Source organism: Sinohyriopsis cumingii, chromosome 2 (genome assembly GCF_028554795.1).
Source record: "Sinohyriopsis cumingii isolate HCF-2022 chromosome 2, ASM2855479v2, whole genome shotgun sequence".
Lineage (NCBI taxonomy): Eukaryota > Metazoa > Mollusca > Bivalvia > Unionida > Unionidae > Sinohyriopsis > Sinohyriopsis cumingii.
Window position 1 is genome coordinate 9,673,430 of NC_142962.1, and position 21,667 is coordinate 9,695,096.

At 33.9% G+C, this 21,667-nt stretch overlaps 1 protein-coding gene across 2 annotated transcripts in view; it reads right to left on the bottom strand.

The window, feature by feature from the left end:
* Nucleotides 1-21,667, bottom strand: part of LOC149804325 (WD repeat-containing and planar cell polarity effector protein fritz homolog) — a 98,834-nt gene continuing 77,167 nt past the window's right edge. Inside the window, exons 20-26 of one of the 2 annotated variants that reach the window (XM_089938823.1) lie at nucleotides 18,143-18,206; nucleotides 11,567-11,657; nucleotides 10,059-10,171; nucleotides 8,569-8,720; nucleotides 7,601-7,692; nucleotides 6,929-6,945; nucleotides 1-1,221 (exon numbers count right to left, since the gene is read on the bottom strand). In XM_089938823.1, coding sequence (XP_089794949.1) covers nucleotides 1,180-1,221; nucleotides 6,929-6,945; nucleotides 7,601-7,692; nucleotides 8,569-8,720; nucleotides 10,059-10,171; nucleotides 11,567-11,657; nucleotides 18,143-18,206 — 571 coding nt within the window. In that variant the 3' untranslated portion in view covers nucleotides 1-1,179. The remainder of the gene's footprint in view (nucleotides 1,222-6,928; nucleotides 6,946-7,600; nucleotides 7,693-8,568; nucleotides 8,721-10,058; nucleotides 10,172-11,566; nucleotides 11,658-18,142; nucleotides 18,207-21,667) is intronic. The other variant, XM_089938815.1, reaches the window with a different exon arrangement.

Genomic DNA, 21,667 nt, shown 5'->3' on the forward strand with positions numbered 1-21,667 from the left:
TTTTTGTGATTATTTGTATATAGTTGATATATTTGGGTCTTTTAACAGATTTCTTCTGAAGAGGAAAGTGTAATCTAATATTTGCTGCAAATAACTGTAAGTAAATTACGGCATTAATGCTGACATGCTTATGTAATAACTTCAGCACTAACATTACTATAGAAGAAGTTGCTGTGACAATGAACATTGTGAAATTCTTAAAGCATTGTTGGTTGTGGGCCTTCAGTTCATTCTTTGAACAGGGCTTAGTCCTCTTGGAATTGATCTCTGAGAGATCAAGGGGAGAATGATTCTACAAATGACTTGCTCTTTTTATTTTGAGAAAATGATTATATATATATATATATATATATATATATATGCATCAATATTGCTCACATAACAGGAAATAAGTCATATATTCATACATTATTCCTTCAAGCACTTTCACATCAGTGTCATTGATGTTCTCCAGGTATGTACATTGTTTAATTCCAGTAAGTACATTGTACATGTACCTACTTTAACGGTAAATTACTTGAGGGGAAAAAGTACAAAAATGTTACTGATTTTCTGTTGAACTGTAAAGAAATGTTCCAGATACACACACAAGTGTATCAGAGACCAATTCATGTCTTATTTAGATAGGTAATGATCTAAAATTGACTATTTAAATTACTTTGTATATACCTGTAACGATCTCCAGTTAGGTGCATCCACTGTGTATCAACATTGGGGAAGTTTTTTAACAGGTCAGAAATCGAGAAGTATTTTCAAATAAAATAATATTATCTATTTTGTCAATCAATATTCATGATATCAGTACAAGTTGTTTATGGTAGTCTATATTTAATCCTATTAGTAAATCATCATACAAGTTCATGACCAGAAAAGATGTCTCCTGGGAAAACATCTCATCATATGAATGTAAGATACAACATCTCATCATCTGAATGTAAGATACAACATCTCATCATATCAATGTAAGATACAACATCTCATCATATGAATGTAAGATACAACATCTCATCATATCAATGTAAGATACAACATCTCATCATATCAATGTAAGATACAACATCTCATCATATCAATGTAAGATACAACATCTCATCATATGAATGTAAGATACAACTTGTCCTTCTGAATGCAGCTGCCTTTTGTAGTATAAAGTGAGTTCTTATTTTCTTCTTTTCAAAATCACACCACTCCAAAGTGAATCACCTTCAGTGATTTCCCGTCCTGAAATGACAAATTTATTCAATAAAAATTGATGTCAAATTAAATTCGTTATTGGTGTAGGAATTTGCCCTCTTTCCAGCAACCATTTGTGAAAAAGTAGGGTCAAAATAGGGATATATACAAAGAAAAATATTAAGCTTGTGTAAATTAGCAAAACATTAAAGTCTTTACTTGACGTACCTTTGTAAACTTGAGCAACAATAACTTCATATAAGCACAGCAGAAACAAAGAAATTGTAACTAACTGCAATTAAATGAGTACTGTAATTACAACTAGGTAAAAATATTTTTCAAAATCAACTTCAACCAGAATAAGATATTCACTTTTGTTTCAAAACTTCACCCAAAACTGACAAAGTACAAATGATTTACATTTCAGTTTCCAAAACTTCACCAAAAACTGACAAAGTACAAATGATTTACATTTCAGTTTTGAACTGTCCCCATAAACATGTATGTAGCTGATAAAGCTGAGTTATCAACCCATGGCAGTGGTGACCATTAAGGTTTGAGACCACTATTATATAGTGAAGACATCTGTACATATGTTCTTATATGTTTATTGGGGCTTTCTCAAAATATCTTGACAATGTTTTGGACTCAATTTTTAGCAATGTTCTGGAAACTAAACAAAATTCCATTGCATGTTCTATTGGCAGCTGATTAAATATTTGTACCTATTTGTAATTACAATAATGAAATCCAGGCATTCATATCAGTTTTAATTAATTGCAGTGTATAAATTCTGCTCTGCTCATTTTACCAACAGAAGCACATAAAACTCATACACCCAATACCACATCCCAGAGGTCATACCATAATTAGCTTCACTATTGCTATTCATGTATTATGTAATTGACTTTCAACATTACTGAAAAAAATTAAGGTAAGTAAGGGCCATGTTGAAAAATGCAGGAAAAAATGGGGAGCCTGACAAAAAAGGTTGGAAACATTTGGGGCCAATGAAACTGCTCCTATCACCAAAGTTTCTTATTAATCAGACTGACAATTTACTGAAGAAATTTACAGTGTGACAATTTATTTAAGCAAATGAGAGTGGGACATTTCAATGAAGCAAATGACAACTGGGGTAACATGATCACATGATAAGAAAATTAATTTCAAAAGATACAAGCATACACATTTTGAATATATACCTGAATTCTACTGAACTCAAGGATATACCCCAATGTGGTGTCACTAAATTGTGTGTTTTAAAATGTTACCTGAGGGTGGTTTATTTTTACAATTGGCTATTTCAGTATGCTCGATTCAGGTTACACACTTGCATGCGCAAAGTGTCTGCACTGAGAAGCCCAAATACCTCAAGTTCTCTGTAGATTTGATTTCAACCAGGGTAATATGAGTTTTGTCAGAAAGCTGTTCATTGTTTGGGAGCAATCTTCCATTGTAGAGGTATGCAAAATATAAAATTGCATTTTGTCTTGCTATCTGTTTTACATGAGAGAATTGTTTTACATACTGGATGTTTCAGAATTTATTCAAAATTTTACATTATATATTAGTCCTATTGTATATATATATATATATATATATATATATATATATATATATATATATATATATAAAAGGAAGATAGAGTTGATTTATGTGATATTCCCATAACTATATACATGGTAGTGCACTTGGGATTTTATCATTGGTATTAATCATGTCATCACATAAAGATCTTGTGGAGATGGGGTAGCAGTTTGGTTATGAGGGGGAGTCCCTAAGAATTTTGTTCAGGAGTAGCAGGGTTGGGAGAGTGTGTTTGGATTTTCAACATGGTTTTAACAATTTGAGTCTTACCACTATGATGTCTGCAGTGTGGCAGTTTAGTGTGACATCTTGCACTGGGGTATTATGCCACAGATGTGGCATCGTATCCCATTCAGACACATTATCATGACACCAGGCAGACGAATCCAAACAGTAACCTCTTAATGCTGAGTGCCAAGCAAGGCAGTTGTTAGAACTATTTTCATAAGTCTTTGGTAGGACTTGGCTGGGTTTCAAACCTGTGACCTCCTGCATCCAATTTGATTGCTCTAACCACTCAGGCCACCGGTCATAAAAGACAGGTTGAGCTACAAGCCCATATTAGATCCCAGTAGAGAAACTTCCCTTGTGTGCTCAAATGGAGTGGGAAATGAGGAAATAAAAATGGTCAGCACTGACAAATTGGTGAGATCTTAAATAGGTATCCATATGTGTTTACAGACAGTCCAGGTCATACTTTGTTAATGAAGCACAAACTATACCTAAGTACCTCATAGTTAAAGCTGTCAAAAATTTAGAAAACTTCTACCAGGTACCTGCTGTTCCTAACCATTAGATACCTATAAATTGTTTTAAATGTGTGCAAACCTGAAGTTGAGTCAACATTTTTTTAAATTCACAGTATCCTATTAATATCACAACCTAATGTCACCTGGTACAAAGTCAAAGATTTCATCCTCATTTTCTGATAAAGTTGAAAATCCTTCATTACTGCCTGGAAAGTCGTCATGATCTATTCATCATATATGTCATCCGATTCCCTTTCCTTGGCCTTATGGTCATATGCAGATGCTTAGAGACTGAGCTTGAGCTTTGTAAGTAACACTTTGATCATACAGTTTGTAAGTAACACTTTGATCATACAGTTTGTAAGTAACACTTTGATCATACAGTTTGTAAGTAACACTTTGATCATACAGTTTGTAAGTAACACTTTGATCATACAATTTGTAAGTAACACTTTGATCATACAGTTTGTAAGTAACACTTTGATCATACAATTTGTAAGTAACACTTTGATCATACAGTTTGTAAGTAACACTTTGATCCTACAGTTTGTAAGTAACACTTTGATCATACAATTTGTAAGTAACACTTTGATCATACAGTTTGTAAGTAACACTTTGATCATACAATTTGTGAAATATATTCAAGGTTGCAACTGAATGCATCATTTGTGTGGTAAGATCAAAAAACCATCCTCTGTTCCTTGCCACTCTTCCACGACACGATAAGATCCGAGTTGTCGCACAGGAAAACAAGCTATGGGATTAAACTCGGTTATTTACTGGAAGAGGCAGACCTCAGTTATTTACTAGAAGAGGCAGACCTCAGTTATTTACTGAAAGAGGCAGAGCTCTGCATGGCACTGAAAACATGTATTTACAGCTCAATCAAATGGATTGCTTACTTGAAAAGAGAATGAGTGCTGTCTGTACAAGCACTGGAGAAACTTTTTAACGGCAAATGAGTACCATATGGCTCATTTTATTACCTGGGTTATTATTAACGGGTGAGTATCCAAGTACCCAGATACCTGTTGGCATCTTTGCTCGGAGCCGATCAGAATTAAATGATATCCAATACCCTTTAATGCATGGGAGATGACTGATCGGGAAGTAACTAAAATGCTAGACCTGGGAGTAATTAAACTCTAAAATTCCCGTATTCATCCCATGCGATATTTATAGAAAGATGGGAAAAAAACATTTTTTGTATAGACTTTCATCAACTGAATAAGGTCAAAGTGTTTCAGATAATGTCGATGCCAGATATGACAGACGTGTTTTCAAAATTGCCAGGGGTACCTATATATTTCCAAGACCTCAACATTGGCAGATGCCCATCACTAAGAATGCCCATGCATTAATGGCTTTGATGACCCTTAAAGGTGTATATCAGTTTAAAGTTATGCCTTTCAGTCTGGTCAGTGCTGAAGCATTCTTTGTTTATCTTATACACAGATTGCTGAAAGACAAGGAGACTGTAGTTTTGCTGATGATGTTATATAAACACGTAACTGAGTGTAGTTTGGCTGATGATATTGTTATATACACACATAAATGAGTGTAGTTTGGCTGATGATATTGTTATATACACATAAATGGGTGTAGTTTGGCTGATGATATTGTTATATACACAAGTGGGTGTAGTTTAGCTGATGATATTGTTATATACACATAACTGAGTGTGGTTTGGCTGATGATATTGTTATATACACACATAACTGAGTGTAGCTTGGCTTATGATATTGTTATATACACACATAATTGGCAAGGAGACTGTAGTTTGGCTAATGATATTGTTATATACACACATACTTGGGTGTGGTTTGGCTGATGATATTGTTATATACACACATAATTGGGAACAGCATAATAAGGTATTAATCAACCTGTTCGACAAAGATAGGTGATTTGTTTGCTTCATTGGTTTTTATTGCACAATTGAAATTAACTAATTAAAAAAATATGGATAAGTGATTTGTTTACTTTTTTATCTTGATTTCCCTATTGTTCTCTGCATAATTGCTGTACCTCTCTGTGTGTGTGTGTGATTTGGATTTTTAACGTAGCTTTAACAATTTTTCAGTCGTATCGCTACAATGTCTGCAGTATGACAATTTATAGTGATGTGTAGCATGATGTCCCACCCAGTCACATTATCCTGACACCAGGCCAACCAATCCTAACACTAACCTCTTAATGCTGAGCGCCAAGCGAGGCAGCTGTTAGTACCACTTTTGTAAGTCTTTTGTATGACTCGGTCGGGGATCGAACCAACGACCTCCCGCATCCGAGATAGACACTCTAACCACTAGGCCACCAGAGCAGTTGTTTTACCTGAAACAAAGCTGTAATTGTATTTATTATTTAAAGTGGAGATTCTGTGTGGCAGTGCATAGTTTAGTCTATTTTGTTTTCTAGAAATGTAAAGCCAAGATTAGGAAGTAGTTTTGACCAATGCCCATGATAATCTTACACTTGTCATTATGAAGATTTGCCATCCATATGTGCTTCATCAGATAAGGGGTTAGAAATTAATCAACTTTATAGTTCTGTAGCAAAGAAAATTAATACAATTCACTTTCACAGCTATGAATGTCCTACAACAGTATTTTGTAATCAGTCAAAATACCATTACCATCAGACATGTCAACAAAGCGAAATTAAGAAAAATAAGATAATCAATGGGGCATGAAAGTAGGTCACTGTGAGCTTATGTCCATCATGAGTAGGACCCTCCATGATAAATACACCCACCAAATTTCATGACTGTACATGTGACAGAGTCAGAGGAACTAAGCCAAATGCAAAACAGCACTGATGTCCATGCCTATGACAAAGTCATCATAATGTGGTTTTCAATGCCCTTGCCTATGACAAAGTCATCATAATGTGGTTTTCAATGCCCTTACCTATGACAAAGTCATCATAATGTGGTTTTCAATGCCTTGCATATGACAAAGTCATCAGAATGTGGTTTCCAATGTCTTTGCCTATGACAAAGTCATCAGAATGTGGTTTTCAATGTCATTGCCTATGACAAAGTCATCAGAATGTGGTTTGCAATGTCCATGCCTATGACAAAGTCATCTGAATGTGGTTTGCAATGTCCATGCCTATGACAAAGTCATGTGAATGTGGTTTTCAATGTCCTTGCCTATGACAAAGTCATCAGAATGTGGTTTTCAATGTCCATGCCTATGCTTTGCAGGCTTGACAATAAACTGTAAAATCCCTTCAGTTTTGACAAAAGCATTTGCTTCCTTTTTTGGCTGGATATATCATTTTTACCCACAAACATAGTATACCTTCCATTATTTGATTAAATAAAGCATGAACTACTGCTATATAGATTACATTCACCCATACAAGAACGTTTTAATTCCTATACAACAAAAGAAATTAAGTGTCACACTCACCCCATCCTCATGTTCATCTGGAAAAAAATTGTATTCTTGTCATGGGAAATTTTCTGGTAATATGCTAAGAAATTCCAAATCTATTCCTTTCTCAAAAATTTAGTACAAATATATATCAAATATGGGAAACTTCATATAGTGTGTATAATGTGTGGATCTGCTTGAAATTTGTAAGACCAAGATAGTTAAAAAAAGGATGTACCTAACAGGAGAAACTGGTCAAGGTCAGCATGCTAATATAGTGACAGCATTATCAAGCTAGTTTCCAAATCTGAAAATGGTGAGATGAAACAGTATTGAAATGAAAAGAAGTTAAAAAGACTGTTACAATGAAATTAATTTAGGGTGTGGACAGACAGACAAGCACGCAGACATCAAGCGACTGCTATGTCAATCTTCCAGCAGGGTAGGCTTGACAAAATTCATGCTCATACTGCCTTCCTTGCTGGTAGAGCATTGTACTCATAAATCATTGGTTACAATATTCACCTATGCCAGCTTAGGGCACCTGCTTCTGTGTGTCCTTTGAAAAGGCACCTGGATTGCATTTCCTCTGCGTATAGCCAATGTATTAAAAGTGCCTTTTAAACCAACAAAAACAGAAGATTCACAATGTGATTTTCACCTTCTGAATCACACTCTTATCACTTGAAAATTCTGAATGTAACTTACCCTGTTTGTTCCACCCATTATCATCTTGTAGAGCGGCTGTATAATCTTGTATTAGATCTGAATCCAAGTCGAGCTCACCTAACTGTAGGTGTCTGAAATCAGTTGTCAAAAACGATTAATTTTAAAGAAAACAAGACCCTATTATGATGGTAGCATAGTTACAATTGTAGTCATCTGATCAAAGTTTCAGTACAGTGCTATTTAAACCATCTATGCAATAAAGTGTGCTGAATCATGGAAACTACATCAACAGGTAATGAATATAGATGATACACAACCTCTTAGAAAATATATAATTTTTTGTATTTAATAACCAATAAAATTGTCTCAGTTACGAGGGAAATTGCTATAGTTAAATTATAACATGATATATACAAACTTAAGCATTGTCATGAAAAAGGTGTAACCAATACAAAGTTTGTTAGCCCTTGTTAGTTTCTGAAAGGAATATTTGTTGAACAAAACTAGAGATCATAAATGGCTCCTAGGGTAAATAATAAGGTACAGTGTTCATAAGAGAGATACATTCCTGCCTGTTGAAGGGCCTTGACATGTCAGTAATACATTTAGCATCTGAAATGTTTGTCAGATATTTGTGGGTAAAGAGCTGCTAAGAGAAATGTGCACACTTGTTTGAAGGTGGTAATAGTGGTAGATCGATGACTGTAATAAAAAATCATACCGCATCATAATACACTTTGTGCATAAGTATGGAAATACACACATAATGTATATACTTGCTTATGAGTCAAATCCAACTATAAAATGCACAGACCTAATCAGCCTTCACATAATGTCTCAGCATAGCTGGGTCTATGCAGTTTGTTAGAACTACTCAGTAGAATAAACAACAAAGAACCTGATCTGCCAGTGCATTGTGACAGCAGATTAGGTATATGTTGTTTACAGTTGTACCTGACCTATAAGTGAGTACATATGGTACACCCTTACACAAAGCTGATACTTACAGGCCAGAGTCCTGATCATCCTCAGCTGATCTGGACCTATGGCTCTGCCTGGATCTTTGCTGACTTGCATATCCCGGACTTGAGGAATTATGGGATACTGAGGAGGATGGTGGCAAGTTCTGTTGCCATGGATGCTGCCTTGACCGAGGAATCTGTTAAACAAGAACTGGACCATATATGTTACATATATCTATGAAGTTATAGATCAACTAGAGTGACCTGGCACTTAAGCTTTCATCAGAATATCCATAAAATTAGTATTATCTTAAAAAATATGTAAGGTGATCTGCATATCTACTGCATGTTTGGTACGATGATGTTAATTATGCAATATATATCAAGTATGCACACAATCGTACAGACAATATATATCAAGCATGCACACAATCGTACAGACAATATATATCAAGTATGCACACAATCGTACAGACAATATATATCAAGTATGCACACAATCATACAGGCAATATATATCAAGTATGCACACAATTGTACAGACAATATATATCAAGTATGCACACAATTGTACAGACAATATATATCAAGTATGCACACAATCATACAGGCCATATATATCAAGTATGCACACAATCATACAGACAATATATATCAAGTATGCACACAATCGTACAGACAATATATATCAAGTATGCACACAATCATACAGACAATATATATCAAGTATGCACACAATTGTACAGACAATATATATCAAGTATGCACACAATCATACAGACAATATATATCAAGTATGCACACAATCGTACAGACAATATATATCAAGTATGCAAACAATCATACAGACAATATCAAGTATGCCTGATGCATGCACACAATCATATAGACAATATATATCAAGTATGCATGATGTCATTTTGAAAAATTAGAGCAAGATATTTTTACCAGTTATTGATAGATGGAATTAAAAAAGTGTCAAGTTCCTGCCCCAGAACTATACTGTTGGTCCCTATAATAATTGTGATATACTGTATTATGTATTGTGGTACATTGATAAGTACTGCGGTATACAGTAGTACAAATGTTCTTGCGGTACCTAGCTATAATTATCACTAACAGACTTCTAAAGAGTGAGTATTGAATGTACAAAACAAGGTGCATTATATATTTGTCAGTACAGCTTACAATGGTTGTTTACCTCAGACTGGTTATCAGTCATGTGATTTAATATGTTTAATGATGAAGAAAAAACGTGGATTAGTTGTAAGAATAAAGGCAAAACTGATTATAACAGTTTGGTTCAACATTCCATGATCAATTCATAGCATGTTTACATTGGGGCTTAGTGTGAGCACTGGTAGAAAAAAACTGGCCAGGATATTTTTTAAAAACAAGTTGAAAGTAGTAACTGATGATCTGCCTGCTATAATACTGATGACACAACACACTATGATTGCAAGGCCACACCATACACTCACATGTTCCACTGCCAAGTAATTTACCATTTAAATTTTTTTTGGATGTCAACATACCCTCTCCTGCTGCCTGGATGAATTAGTCCTACTGTACATCTCACCATTTTGCTGATAACCTTGACCTTGACCCACTAGAGGAGGAATGTCATCATCAAAGCCATCCAGTGAATCTGATAAGAAATTAGTGTAGAAAAACACTATGCAGGAGTATGTACATGAAGTGGTAATTCTACATTCAGAGTAAGACTATCAATGCAATTAAATGAATATGATTTTTTTCTTGTAATTTAAAGCTTTAATACCTTAACTATAAGGAGATGCACTGAATCTCTATAACTAACAATCTAGCTAAATATCACTGAATCTCTATAACTAATAATCTAGCTAAATATCACTGAATCTCTATAACTAACAATCTAGCTAAATATCACAATGTCTATAACTAACAAGAGCTATCTAGCTAAATATCACAGAATCACTATAACTAACAAGAGCTATCTAGCTAAATATCACTGAATCTCTATAATTAACAAGAGCTATCTAGCTAAATATCACCGAATCTCTATAACTAACTAGAGCTATCTAGCTAAATATCACCGAATCTCTATAACTAACAAGAGCTATCTAGCTAAATATCACCGAATCTCTATAACTTACAAGTGCTATCTAGCTAAATATCACCGAATCTCTATAACAAGAGCTATCTAGCTATCACCGAATCTCTATAACTAACAAGAGCTATCTAGCTAAATATCACAGAATCTCTATAATTAACAAGATCTATCTAGCTAAATATCACTTAGTAGAAATTCCTGTATATGATGTTTTCTGATTTACCTCCAATTTTCAAAAGCGGTAACACAAGCTGTAAAATATACATCAAGCTTGTTTTACATCTATCTCAGCAAATACTATTTTGACATATTTTACAGCAAGTGTTTTTTTTAAATCTCTACTCATAAAATTTCTCCTCCCTTACTGGCTGGAGCAGTACAACTTGGGAACATCCATTTCAAATGTATATGTACAAAAATTTGCTATAAAACTTTGCAAATGAAATTAATTTTCAATAGGCTGGCTTGAAAAACCAATTTCTGAACTAAAATATGTTTTAATGTATTAGGAGAATGACCACTATCTTGCCCTCCCAAGCTTCTTTTCTCAACAGCAGTGCCAAAGTTGTCTGCCTGCGTAGGTGGGAGTCGGACAAGCAGACCCATTTTAACACTTTTGTTGCTAAAATCAAACTTGGGAGGGATCGATTTGCTTCTTAGTTGTCATACTCCTCATTTGTTGTGATCTGGTAACACATTTGAAGAAGAAAGGCATATCCAAGAATCCATGAATTTATGTGGAAGTAAAGAAAACAACTGATGAAACTTGTATTTTCTTACACTTCCCATTGTCATTTTGTGCCAGCAGCTCCCATGATATTTGTTAAAGAAAAACTTAAAATTCATGTGCATGATTAAATTGTTGCATAAGACGTAAAGAGTTAAATTAAATTAAAAATATTTTAATAAACCAACATGATGACAAATGTGACCTTCAAAATTGGAAATTACCTGATAAATCAGATTCTATCTGCTCTGCTTTTCTTCTTGCAACTTCTGCTAATGCTGTTTCACCTTTATCCAATGCCATGTAATGAAGATCCTTAAAAAAACCACCATAGATCTCGGTAAGCTGCATCTGTTTTCCATTACAAATCTCAGTCAAATTTGAGCACACAATGAAACAAGAGGAGAATGAAACAATCTATATAATGGTTTAATACACTATTAGAAGTTCTTGGTGGACCTACGCATACTCAAAATATGCTGCATCTTATACTGAAAATGACCAGGAGAAAACCCAAAATATTTCGGCTTAGTTTGAAGGAGACCAGAAACCAATGGAAATTATTTAAATATTGGCATAACTTCTAGGAGCTGAATTTCCATGACCTTGTATGCAAAATTTCCATCCCCATTTGGTTACTTTCGGGATGTGATGTCATAGTAGTGATTCCAGCATCCAAAATGTGAGTCACCAGAGTAAAAGACAATAACGTTTTGTGTTGCTTACAGGTGTAATAGCACATTAAGAAAAGCCTGTAGACAAAATTTGTTTTTCTTTTCCAAAAGATAAAGGTATAAAGAAAGTATGGATGCATTATTACAAGATTTCAAATCAACACCATACAGCACTCTGTGATCATTACATTTCTCAAAGGAATGTTATGAGTGGGATCCTGAAAAAAATGGTAGCTCAAGGATACGCAAATGCTAGGCCTAGACTAAAAGTTCGTGCTGTTCCAGACATACCGTTAGATATTTTAAATCCTAGGAAAAGTGTTAAATGTGTGAGTTACGAAAATAGGCAGAAAGCTGAGTAAGTGACCACAAAATGCAATGATTAATTCACAGATCTTTTATCTACACCAGCAGTTCTAAAGAAATCTGATAGCCCTACACCCGGGGCCACTCTTTTTTAGTTCGGGCTCATCCTGTATTCAAAGGGAGGTGCCTGTCGGGCTTGTCAAAACAAATTGTTTGCCTGAGGAAACTTTGATCGCACTGATGAAATGAGTAAATGTATTTTCAAGACGTTGACATACATGCCTTAACACGGCAAACTCCAAATCAAATCACCAATGTCATAGGTAAAATTCAGATCTGATTTTAATCAAATGGAAGCTTTGCTAAAAATAAGATTTTAAACCTGTTGTGTTTTGAAAAAACACTATTTTCAGTAATCTTAAAAACAAATTTTTACAAACTAAAAATAAACTTTCAGTCTATGCCTGTTACATTTAGTATGTATTAATGGTAATCTGTAATGAATGGAACTGAAATAAAACTCTCCCTTGGAAAGTTTAAATAGCAGCGATTAAAAGAATAAAGGTCATGTATAAAATCAAAGTTTCACATTAACTGGCTGACAATAGAAATGGGGGGAGGTGACTACTGACCCCACCCCCTTGCACCAATGTGTGAGTGCCCTTGGGACACGCCATTTCTCCCAGTGATACACCTTATTATCCCCCAGGACAAGCCCCTTTTTCATATTCTGGTCAGCTGTAGCTAAACAGGCAAAATAGCTAAAGTTTTGATTTAAGTACACAAGCAATAAAGCCAGTGTGACTAATTAACAGTTAATCCTTATCATTGCATTTATCTTGTGAAAAGGACTGCCCTTCGGGCATACTTCAAAGAAACCATGTTCAACAGAGTGTGTATGAAAGCACCAGCAATTGATTGGCAAATAAACAATGCTATGAGGCGCCATAACGGACAAAAGCTGGTCCAATGAGAAGTTGCATTTAAAATTTCAATACTGTATGTTAAGAAATCCAATATCACGTGCTGGATCAAACAGCATGTCCTTAAAGTTCCATTTTCAAAATCGAGATTTTAGATTTTATATGTTGAATTATACAGTGGTGGTTTAAAGTTCTATTTCCTATGTCGATGTTTCACAGCGTATATTTTGAATTACACAGCAGTGGTTGAAATTTCAATATCATATGTTGATAATCCCTATTTCACATGTTGTATGTAACGGTTTGTGATAAAAGTTCCATTTCATATGACAAGTATTTAGATTTCATCTGTTGAATTTCACAGCAATAATAAGCAGCCTCCTTGTTTAAAAAAAACATGGTCCATTCACGAGAGCGACATCTAGCAAAGAAAATCAGAGTAATTCTCAACATGTAAATGGTAACTTTCAAACTGTAAAAGCATGAAATGTAACAGTGCCTCAAACTGAATACAAGAATGATGTATCTTAATACTTGACATTATTTTAAAATGTTAAAGTGGACATTGTGCAATGTTATTTTCAACACCAATACATCATTTCACCATATAAAAATAAAAATTCTGACAAGCACAATAAAATGTCAAATCACCGCTGTGTACTTCAACAGATACAATCTGAAAACTCAACTTACGAAACAGAACTTTCAGGAAAATCAATATGATTCAACATGTTAAACAGAAACTCTCGACATATGACATTAAAATTTCAACAACCGACGTGTAATTCAGAAAATACAATCTAAAAACTCGACATTGGACATCAAATTGTAAACCAGCGCTGTGTAATTCAACAGATGAAATCTAAATGCTCAACATATGAAATGGAACTTTCAACATAAACTAGTTGAACCAATACATAAATTCTTGACGTATGACATTGAAATTTCAACCACTGCCATGTAATTCAAACAACATAATCTAAAACCTCAGCATAGAAAATATAACTTTCAACCACTACTGTTTAATTCAACAGATATATTCTAAAATCTAACAGATAAACTTTCGACCAAGAAAATTAAACTTTAAGGACAATCATTTCTTATACAAGTGAAATTGGAATTCTGGACATATGACATTAAAACTGCAATGGCAGCATTCTGATTGGTCCCAATTCTGTCCGCTAAGGCACCTTATACGATCCCCTATTCTGTTGTAACTTACGATGCCTAGGACTTCATTTTAACAGTTCAAATCTGCAGTCACAAGTTTAACTCTTAAGGTATATAACACTGATTACTGAACAAAATATTTATTCTGAAATAGTTCTTTGGGGGCACATATACTGTGTAGTGTATTTTGTTTTAGTCCTTATTTTAATTTAATCATGGTAATTAAACTTTACATATACAGTAGAGGAATGTCAGGTGTTACCTGGCCAAGTTTCTTTGGCGGAAATAGAGATGCGATTTTGTTTGCCAATTTTATTTCTTTCATTTTTTTTACTACAGTACTGTTGTAGTGGTTTACAAAAATCTGAAATTTATGTGAATAATATTTAATCTTAACATTCTATTTACTGGAGAAAAAAAACTGTCATGTGATATTATTTCATCACTTCAGTATTCACACATGATAAAATAGAATATGATATCTGTGGATTGCATACGTTATCTCTATTTATGTATGTTTTTTTTTCTTCTGAGAAAAGAAAATTGACAGACATAATGTAATAATTGGGAGTTCTCTGCAAAAAATCGAGGGGATATCACAAGATCAACAGGTAGGTGTGGAAATACCATCAAAATCAGGAAGTTTTTCTCCCAGTTTGAAAGTTGACAGGTATTAACTGTCCAGGCTTGTGGAATTTCAGTCAGGGCTAGTGAGTTTATTTCGGTCACCAGCCTGGGGCTTGTGCCTAAAAGTTTTTCTTTGAGCACTGACCAATACAGTACATAAAACTATTTATACCAGACATGTATATAATATCAATACACTAACTGTAGCCTGCTTGTAAAATACACTGTAATTGAATCTAAAGACGGAAGTTTCTTACTGTTTAAATTAATTGCTTTTGATTTCTGCTTTGCAGATTTATTTGTGGGGAGGCGAGGGGGGGGGGATTGTGAAAAACTAATGCATAAGTTACGACCGATGAAAACCATTCTCAATGCCTTTTACACATCCCCGGTAATGGATATTGTTTCACACACAAGTCGGACCTCATTCTAGTCTATTCGCCCAGAATTCAGTATTATCTCTCAGTGTTTCAGTGTTGGATGTATATTTTCAAGATGTTAGTCCTTAGGTGGTGGTGTGTGTGTGTGTTGGGGGTAGGTAATGGCTATGTCATTTACATATAATATGATTGAACCTCATCCTACTTAAATGAATTTATTGCATTATGATAAATTTTAATTTTTACATTGGGCACCATCATTTAATCCTTATCACATTTTTGCACAGCACTCAATGTATAAGTATTTTAAAATTACATTGCTTTTTCTTAATTTCCAAAATATGAAATATGAGCACCTTCTTACTGCTGTACTTTTCCGCTGTCAGGTCTTAAACACATTGTTAACACAATTCACCAGACATAGTTATGAGCATGTCTCGGAAGCAGATTAAATGTGCAACCCAAATCTGGTCTCCTCCCGTCTGTCTCGCTCACCATGTTTCTGTTTGCATTCAAGGACTGGCTAATATTGCGTCACAGGACCATGTGATCTGTTGTCTCATCAAAACTCAGCAATTTACAGAATCATGTTATCTTCCGTGCAATATAATCACTACCCACATATGATATTTAATTTATAAACATTACAGTCGAATTAAAATTTGCGAAGAATTACATACATAAAAGGAAAAGTTTTATGTCTGGTTTCCTTTAAATTAGACCACACAAGAAGTTCATACAGCATGTTTGATCAGAATTTAGTAAATCTTTGGTTCTGTAAAATTAGTGTTAGGATGTGCCTTAAGTATAAACATTCTGCTTGATTTAAAAAAGAACAAAGACACCCTACAACTAGAATTCATCATTTAACCATTAAAATAATATATATATATATATATATATATATATATATATATATATATATATATATATATATATATACACACAATAGTCCCCTTCTTGAACGACCCCAATGACCAGTGGTCACCCCATCCTTAACGGCCAGAATCTGTTGGCACCAACAAGTTTGTGTTCAAAAATAACACTCACGAAAGGCCACCTGGCTAATGCAACCAGCAGCCAGCACATTAGTGCAATAATATAACATTTTACCCTCACAAGCGGCTGCATTTTATTTCAGTATGTATCCAGAACCAGTATTTTATTTATAATGTGTGTAAATCCGATTTCTGTTTCAAGATGTCAGGTTTTCGTTACTGAAAGAAGTGTTGACTAAAGTACATGTACCACTAAGGTTAATATTATATCATTTATGCCTCACCAGAAGCCACATTTATTCCATAAAGCCGAGAAAGACTCAAAGTTTAATCCATACAAAAGGGTAAGTACATGTAATCCAATTAGCCATACTGCTGTGTTATCATAAGATGTCCGGTTTAGTCACTATGATAATTGTTAAGATTACAATTATTGAACAGTAGTAACAGCTGAGAAGTGGCAGTATCGATGTACAATACAAAAGTCAGCAGGAAAATGGTTTGATAGCCTTTATGGCTTCCCTTAGTAAGATGCTGAGCTTGTTCACTTTGATAATTAGTGGCTATTACTTAACTGACAATAATTGTCAAGATTACAAATCCTAACGGCCACAAGGTCAAATTTGTGTGATGTTAATGGTACATATCGAAACCGTTTTGGCTTCTCTCACTTAGTGTAAAGAAATGTATAAAAACAATAGGATACCAGACTGCGACTAACCAATCATGAGACAAGATCACTTCCTTTAAAAACACATGGCAATTTGTTTAGATGCATAAAAATTTGTTCTACCAGTATTGTAGTTGGCAACATGAAAAAGATGCAAAAAGATCAACATGTCATTGAGGAAAAGAACAATTCTCAGTTTAGAAGAGAAAGTGAAAGTAATTCAAATGACCAAAAAGGGGATGGTGTCGAGGATCCTTGCAGAAAACTGATGTCAGAAAGACTCCGATAAACAATATCATGAAAGATAAAGAAACAATTCTGCAGAAGTGGGAAGGTGAAATGGACGGAGAAAGGAAGATTGTTTGAGCCAAGATGTTTGTATCCTGATCTGAATGACAAGGTTTTTGAATGGTTTTGCACTGCGCGTGCTAAGAAATTTCCACTCACCAGTTGAATGATCCAAGAAAAAGCAACAATTTTGTCAGTTGAAATGCGATATGACAACTCTACCACAAGTAATGGATGGCTGCACAGATTTCAAGTCCGACACATTATTAAGTGTCCTGTCCTTAGTGGAGAATCATCTGATGTTAATAATGAAGTTGTTAAAGATTGGAACAAAAGACTAAATGATATATGCTGGGGATATGATAGCAAGGATATTTTTAATTGTTTTTTAGACTGTTACCAACAAAGTGACAGACGATGTGATCTGCAACATAATTATAAAGACAGTTTTGAAACTATATCAATGATTATTCATAACATTCTTTTGAAAATGATGAAACGGTTTGTTTTACATTTATTTCACAACATGCATGTGATTTTTTAATGAAAATATTAAATATTTTAGAATTAAATGTACTTGTGACTTTCTTCATATGTATTTACTATTCGCATTTGTCATCCCCCTCTAGAACGTCCACCCTCATTATAAGGCCACTTCCCTGCTGCAATAGGGGTGGCCTTATAAATGGGGGACTACTGTATATTCAATAACATTTACAATGTAAATAAAGAAATCTTACAGCAATAGCTGACATCCTACTTACCATAAATAGATCTTTTGCACCTATGTCCACAGCTAATAAGAAAGCCTTATCAAATCTGGCATACCTATGTGAAAAACAAATTAGATATTAAACAGAAGGAAATATTTTCAGCATGGAAACCTTCATTTGACTGACGTGTGAATCCGCTAAAACACAATGGTTGGGGTCCATATAACCAGACTGTGTTATGTACCAAACCATGTTATAACCAACCAAGTCAGTCATGTGAAAAGAATGATGCATCTACTGAAAAATGGCAGAAGGGAGGGAAGTAATAAAAATGGGTGCCAAAATAGGTGCTTTTGATCAAATGAAGACAAAATTAGTCTGAAATACATCTGTATATTGACAACTTACATTTGTGCAATACAATCCATAATTTGTTCAATACTGTACATGTATATGATAAATCCATGAATTCAAGTACAGATCATATACAATTCATTTATCAGTCACATCCCATTAGAAAACACAAATAACACATATAAAAAATGGCAGTACTCATTTGATCCTTATCCCATCGTTAACAAACATGTGTCACTAAACAGTTCACTATGATATTAATTTTCACCAGTAGCACATGGCTATATCATTGTTTACATGCTACATGTAAATGTATTTAAACTGTCCTAGATTTTGGTCAGCAGGAGACAACTATCTTGCTGAGGCTACCCAGGGGATGAGACTATTCATAAGGAAATGAAAACATGAACAAATCCCACATTCAATTAACTTGATGGTCACTTATCTATGGTTTCAAATGATTGGAAATTTAATCTGTATTTTATGCTCCATTAGAAGTGATCATATGCATAACCATTTTCCTGTAAAAAAGAAACTTTTATGGCACAATAAATGTGTTCCAGTCACTTTGGAAAATGCAACAATCTATCAAATTCCATTGTTTTTATTTAAGTTTGGTGCTGACTTCCTTTGATGAAAGGTACATTGTTTTATTGAAGATTGTAGTCAGCTTGCTTTGATAATGGGTACACATCACCACTAAAGGCCAAATTTGGAGGACCGAACAAAATTTTTTCATTTGCTTAGTACAGTGCTACCCGTTTATGTCGACATCCTCGGGCCCAAGGAAATATTGTCGACATAGGCGGATGTTGAGATAAGTGTTGGAAGGTCTGAAAAAAGATACAAGTTAAATTCATCAGTTAGGGGTGACCTGTCATCAGTGAGTAGCATTTACACTTTGAGAAAACAAACAATGGAAATTTTGAGTACATGAAGACAAAACCAGTGTGAAAAACATTCACTACGATATTCAACGTTGATATTCAAAGTCGGCATTAGCACATGGTTGCATAGTTGTTATTTACATGCTTCAAGTACATGTACTTAAATTGGACTAGATTTTGGTCAGTCTGTTCCCATCTTATTAAGGCTAGCAAGGGGATGGGGCTATTCACAGGGAAATGAAAACCTGTCAACAAGTTGGTTTAAACAGTACATGTATTTAGTTACAGAAGTCACATTAAAAGTACATAAAAGCAAACAAGAGATATGCGACTGATAAGATTAATGAAGGCATAATATTGTATACATTGACACATGCTAAATAAAGTTAAAAAGGAAACTGTCACAGCACAATAAACTTGTTTTAATCACTGATCACATTGGAAAATGCAAGAATCAATCAGATTTCATTGCTTTTATTTAAGTCGCCACGAGAGGCCAACTTTATAGGACCAAACAAAGGCCTGTTTTTATATCCAACCACGACATTAAAGCCTGGTGGCAAGATTGACTAATTGTGGAATAAAGTAAAGGTTGGAACTGGCCACTTGCCGACATAAATGATTTGGCAGGAAAATTAAAGCCTGGCACCAACATCAACTAATTGTTGAACAAAGTATGGTCCGGAACTGGCAGCTTGTCAACATAAATTATTAGAAAACAAAGGATTTGTTCAAGCTGGGACCAATGGCTTTTGTCGACATGTACATTTATTTAGTTTTATCTTGATATCGACAAAACCGTGATAATTTTGGTACTAATAGTAGACCAAGGGACTGGGACTTTGATTTTTTGTCAAAATTTGTCAAAATAGGTGGCTTGTCAACATAAGTGATGTCGATATAAGTGGGTACTACTGTATTTATCCTGAACAATTAGTGCTTTAAAGGTAATCTGTTTTCTCTTAAGTTTCTGCAAAAAAAAATTCTTCTGGGAATTGGCTGTTATTTGGTTGATTGTAGTCATTCCTGCCTTCAGAGACTGATCAATTGTAGCTAGTCCAGTAGCATGACTATCTGAGTGTATCACATCATTCAGGCCGGATGTCAGCATAATGTAACAATGCACTGTTAATATGGTTTGTCAATACAAACAAAGGATTGGTTTATGCAATAATAAATTCCAGTGCAATTTATATACAAGTTTGCAGCTTCTTTTCATGGTGCCTCTGAATTTCCCCACTCCACATTCAAGACTGTATATAAAAGTTTAAACAGCGAATAATATTGTCGACAAAAAAGATCACCAGATGGTAAAGGCTGCCACAAATAAAGGAAAAAAATTGAAATTATTAACACTAACAAAGCCTTGTACAATCGCTAAATAAACTTTTACACATTATTTTTCCTACTTTGAAGAAGAAACAATAGTTTTGCAAGTACAAGAAAGATATATGTATATTAAATATAAGGAGCCACACCATGATTGTCTTATATAAGAATCTTTTCCCCAAAATGGTAAATTTGTTACACATACTTTTCATACATTTAAGAAGAAAAAATATATATTTTGTTCACATGTGAAAAACATACATTAATATGAAATTTCAGGAACCACAACACGATCATGTTACATCTGAATTTGTGTTATAACAAAACATGCTATAGTGGAGTCATGCTGTACGAACACTTAAACTTTAACTATAATTTATACTAAGCTCTGTTAGAGTCATATAGTGAATCAACAAAAAAATTATCAAACTGCATGCGCATCAAAGTGGTAAATTTTCATGTATCATTGTTATTAAATGCTATAAAAAAAACTTAACAAATAATCACAGCTTATTTACAAAAGTTATTTTCCAGGTAGTTATACTTTTGAGTAAAAGTATCAGTAGACAAGGGGTATACATACATACATACATATATATATATATATATATATATATATATATATATATATATATATATATATACATACATACATACATACATACATACATACATACATACATACATATATATATATATATATATATATATATATATATATATATATATATATATATATATATAACAAGAATGTGAAAGATTTGCAAATAATATTCATACTCTTGAATATAATAATGATGAAGAATATATCAGAATTTTACAATTAGAGTTTTACATACAACTTAGAATATTACTGTGTTCCTTCTATGGCATCAGAAGTTTTCTATCTCCACTTATTTACTTAAAAGCAAACAAGATGTGTATTAAATATATCAGGCTGCTTATTTTAAGGGAAAAACATTGCAGAAATTGCCCATCTTTTTATTTAGGTAGATTTACCTTCAAG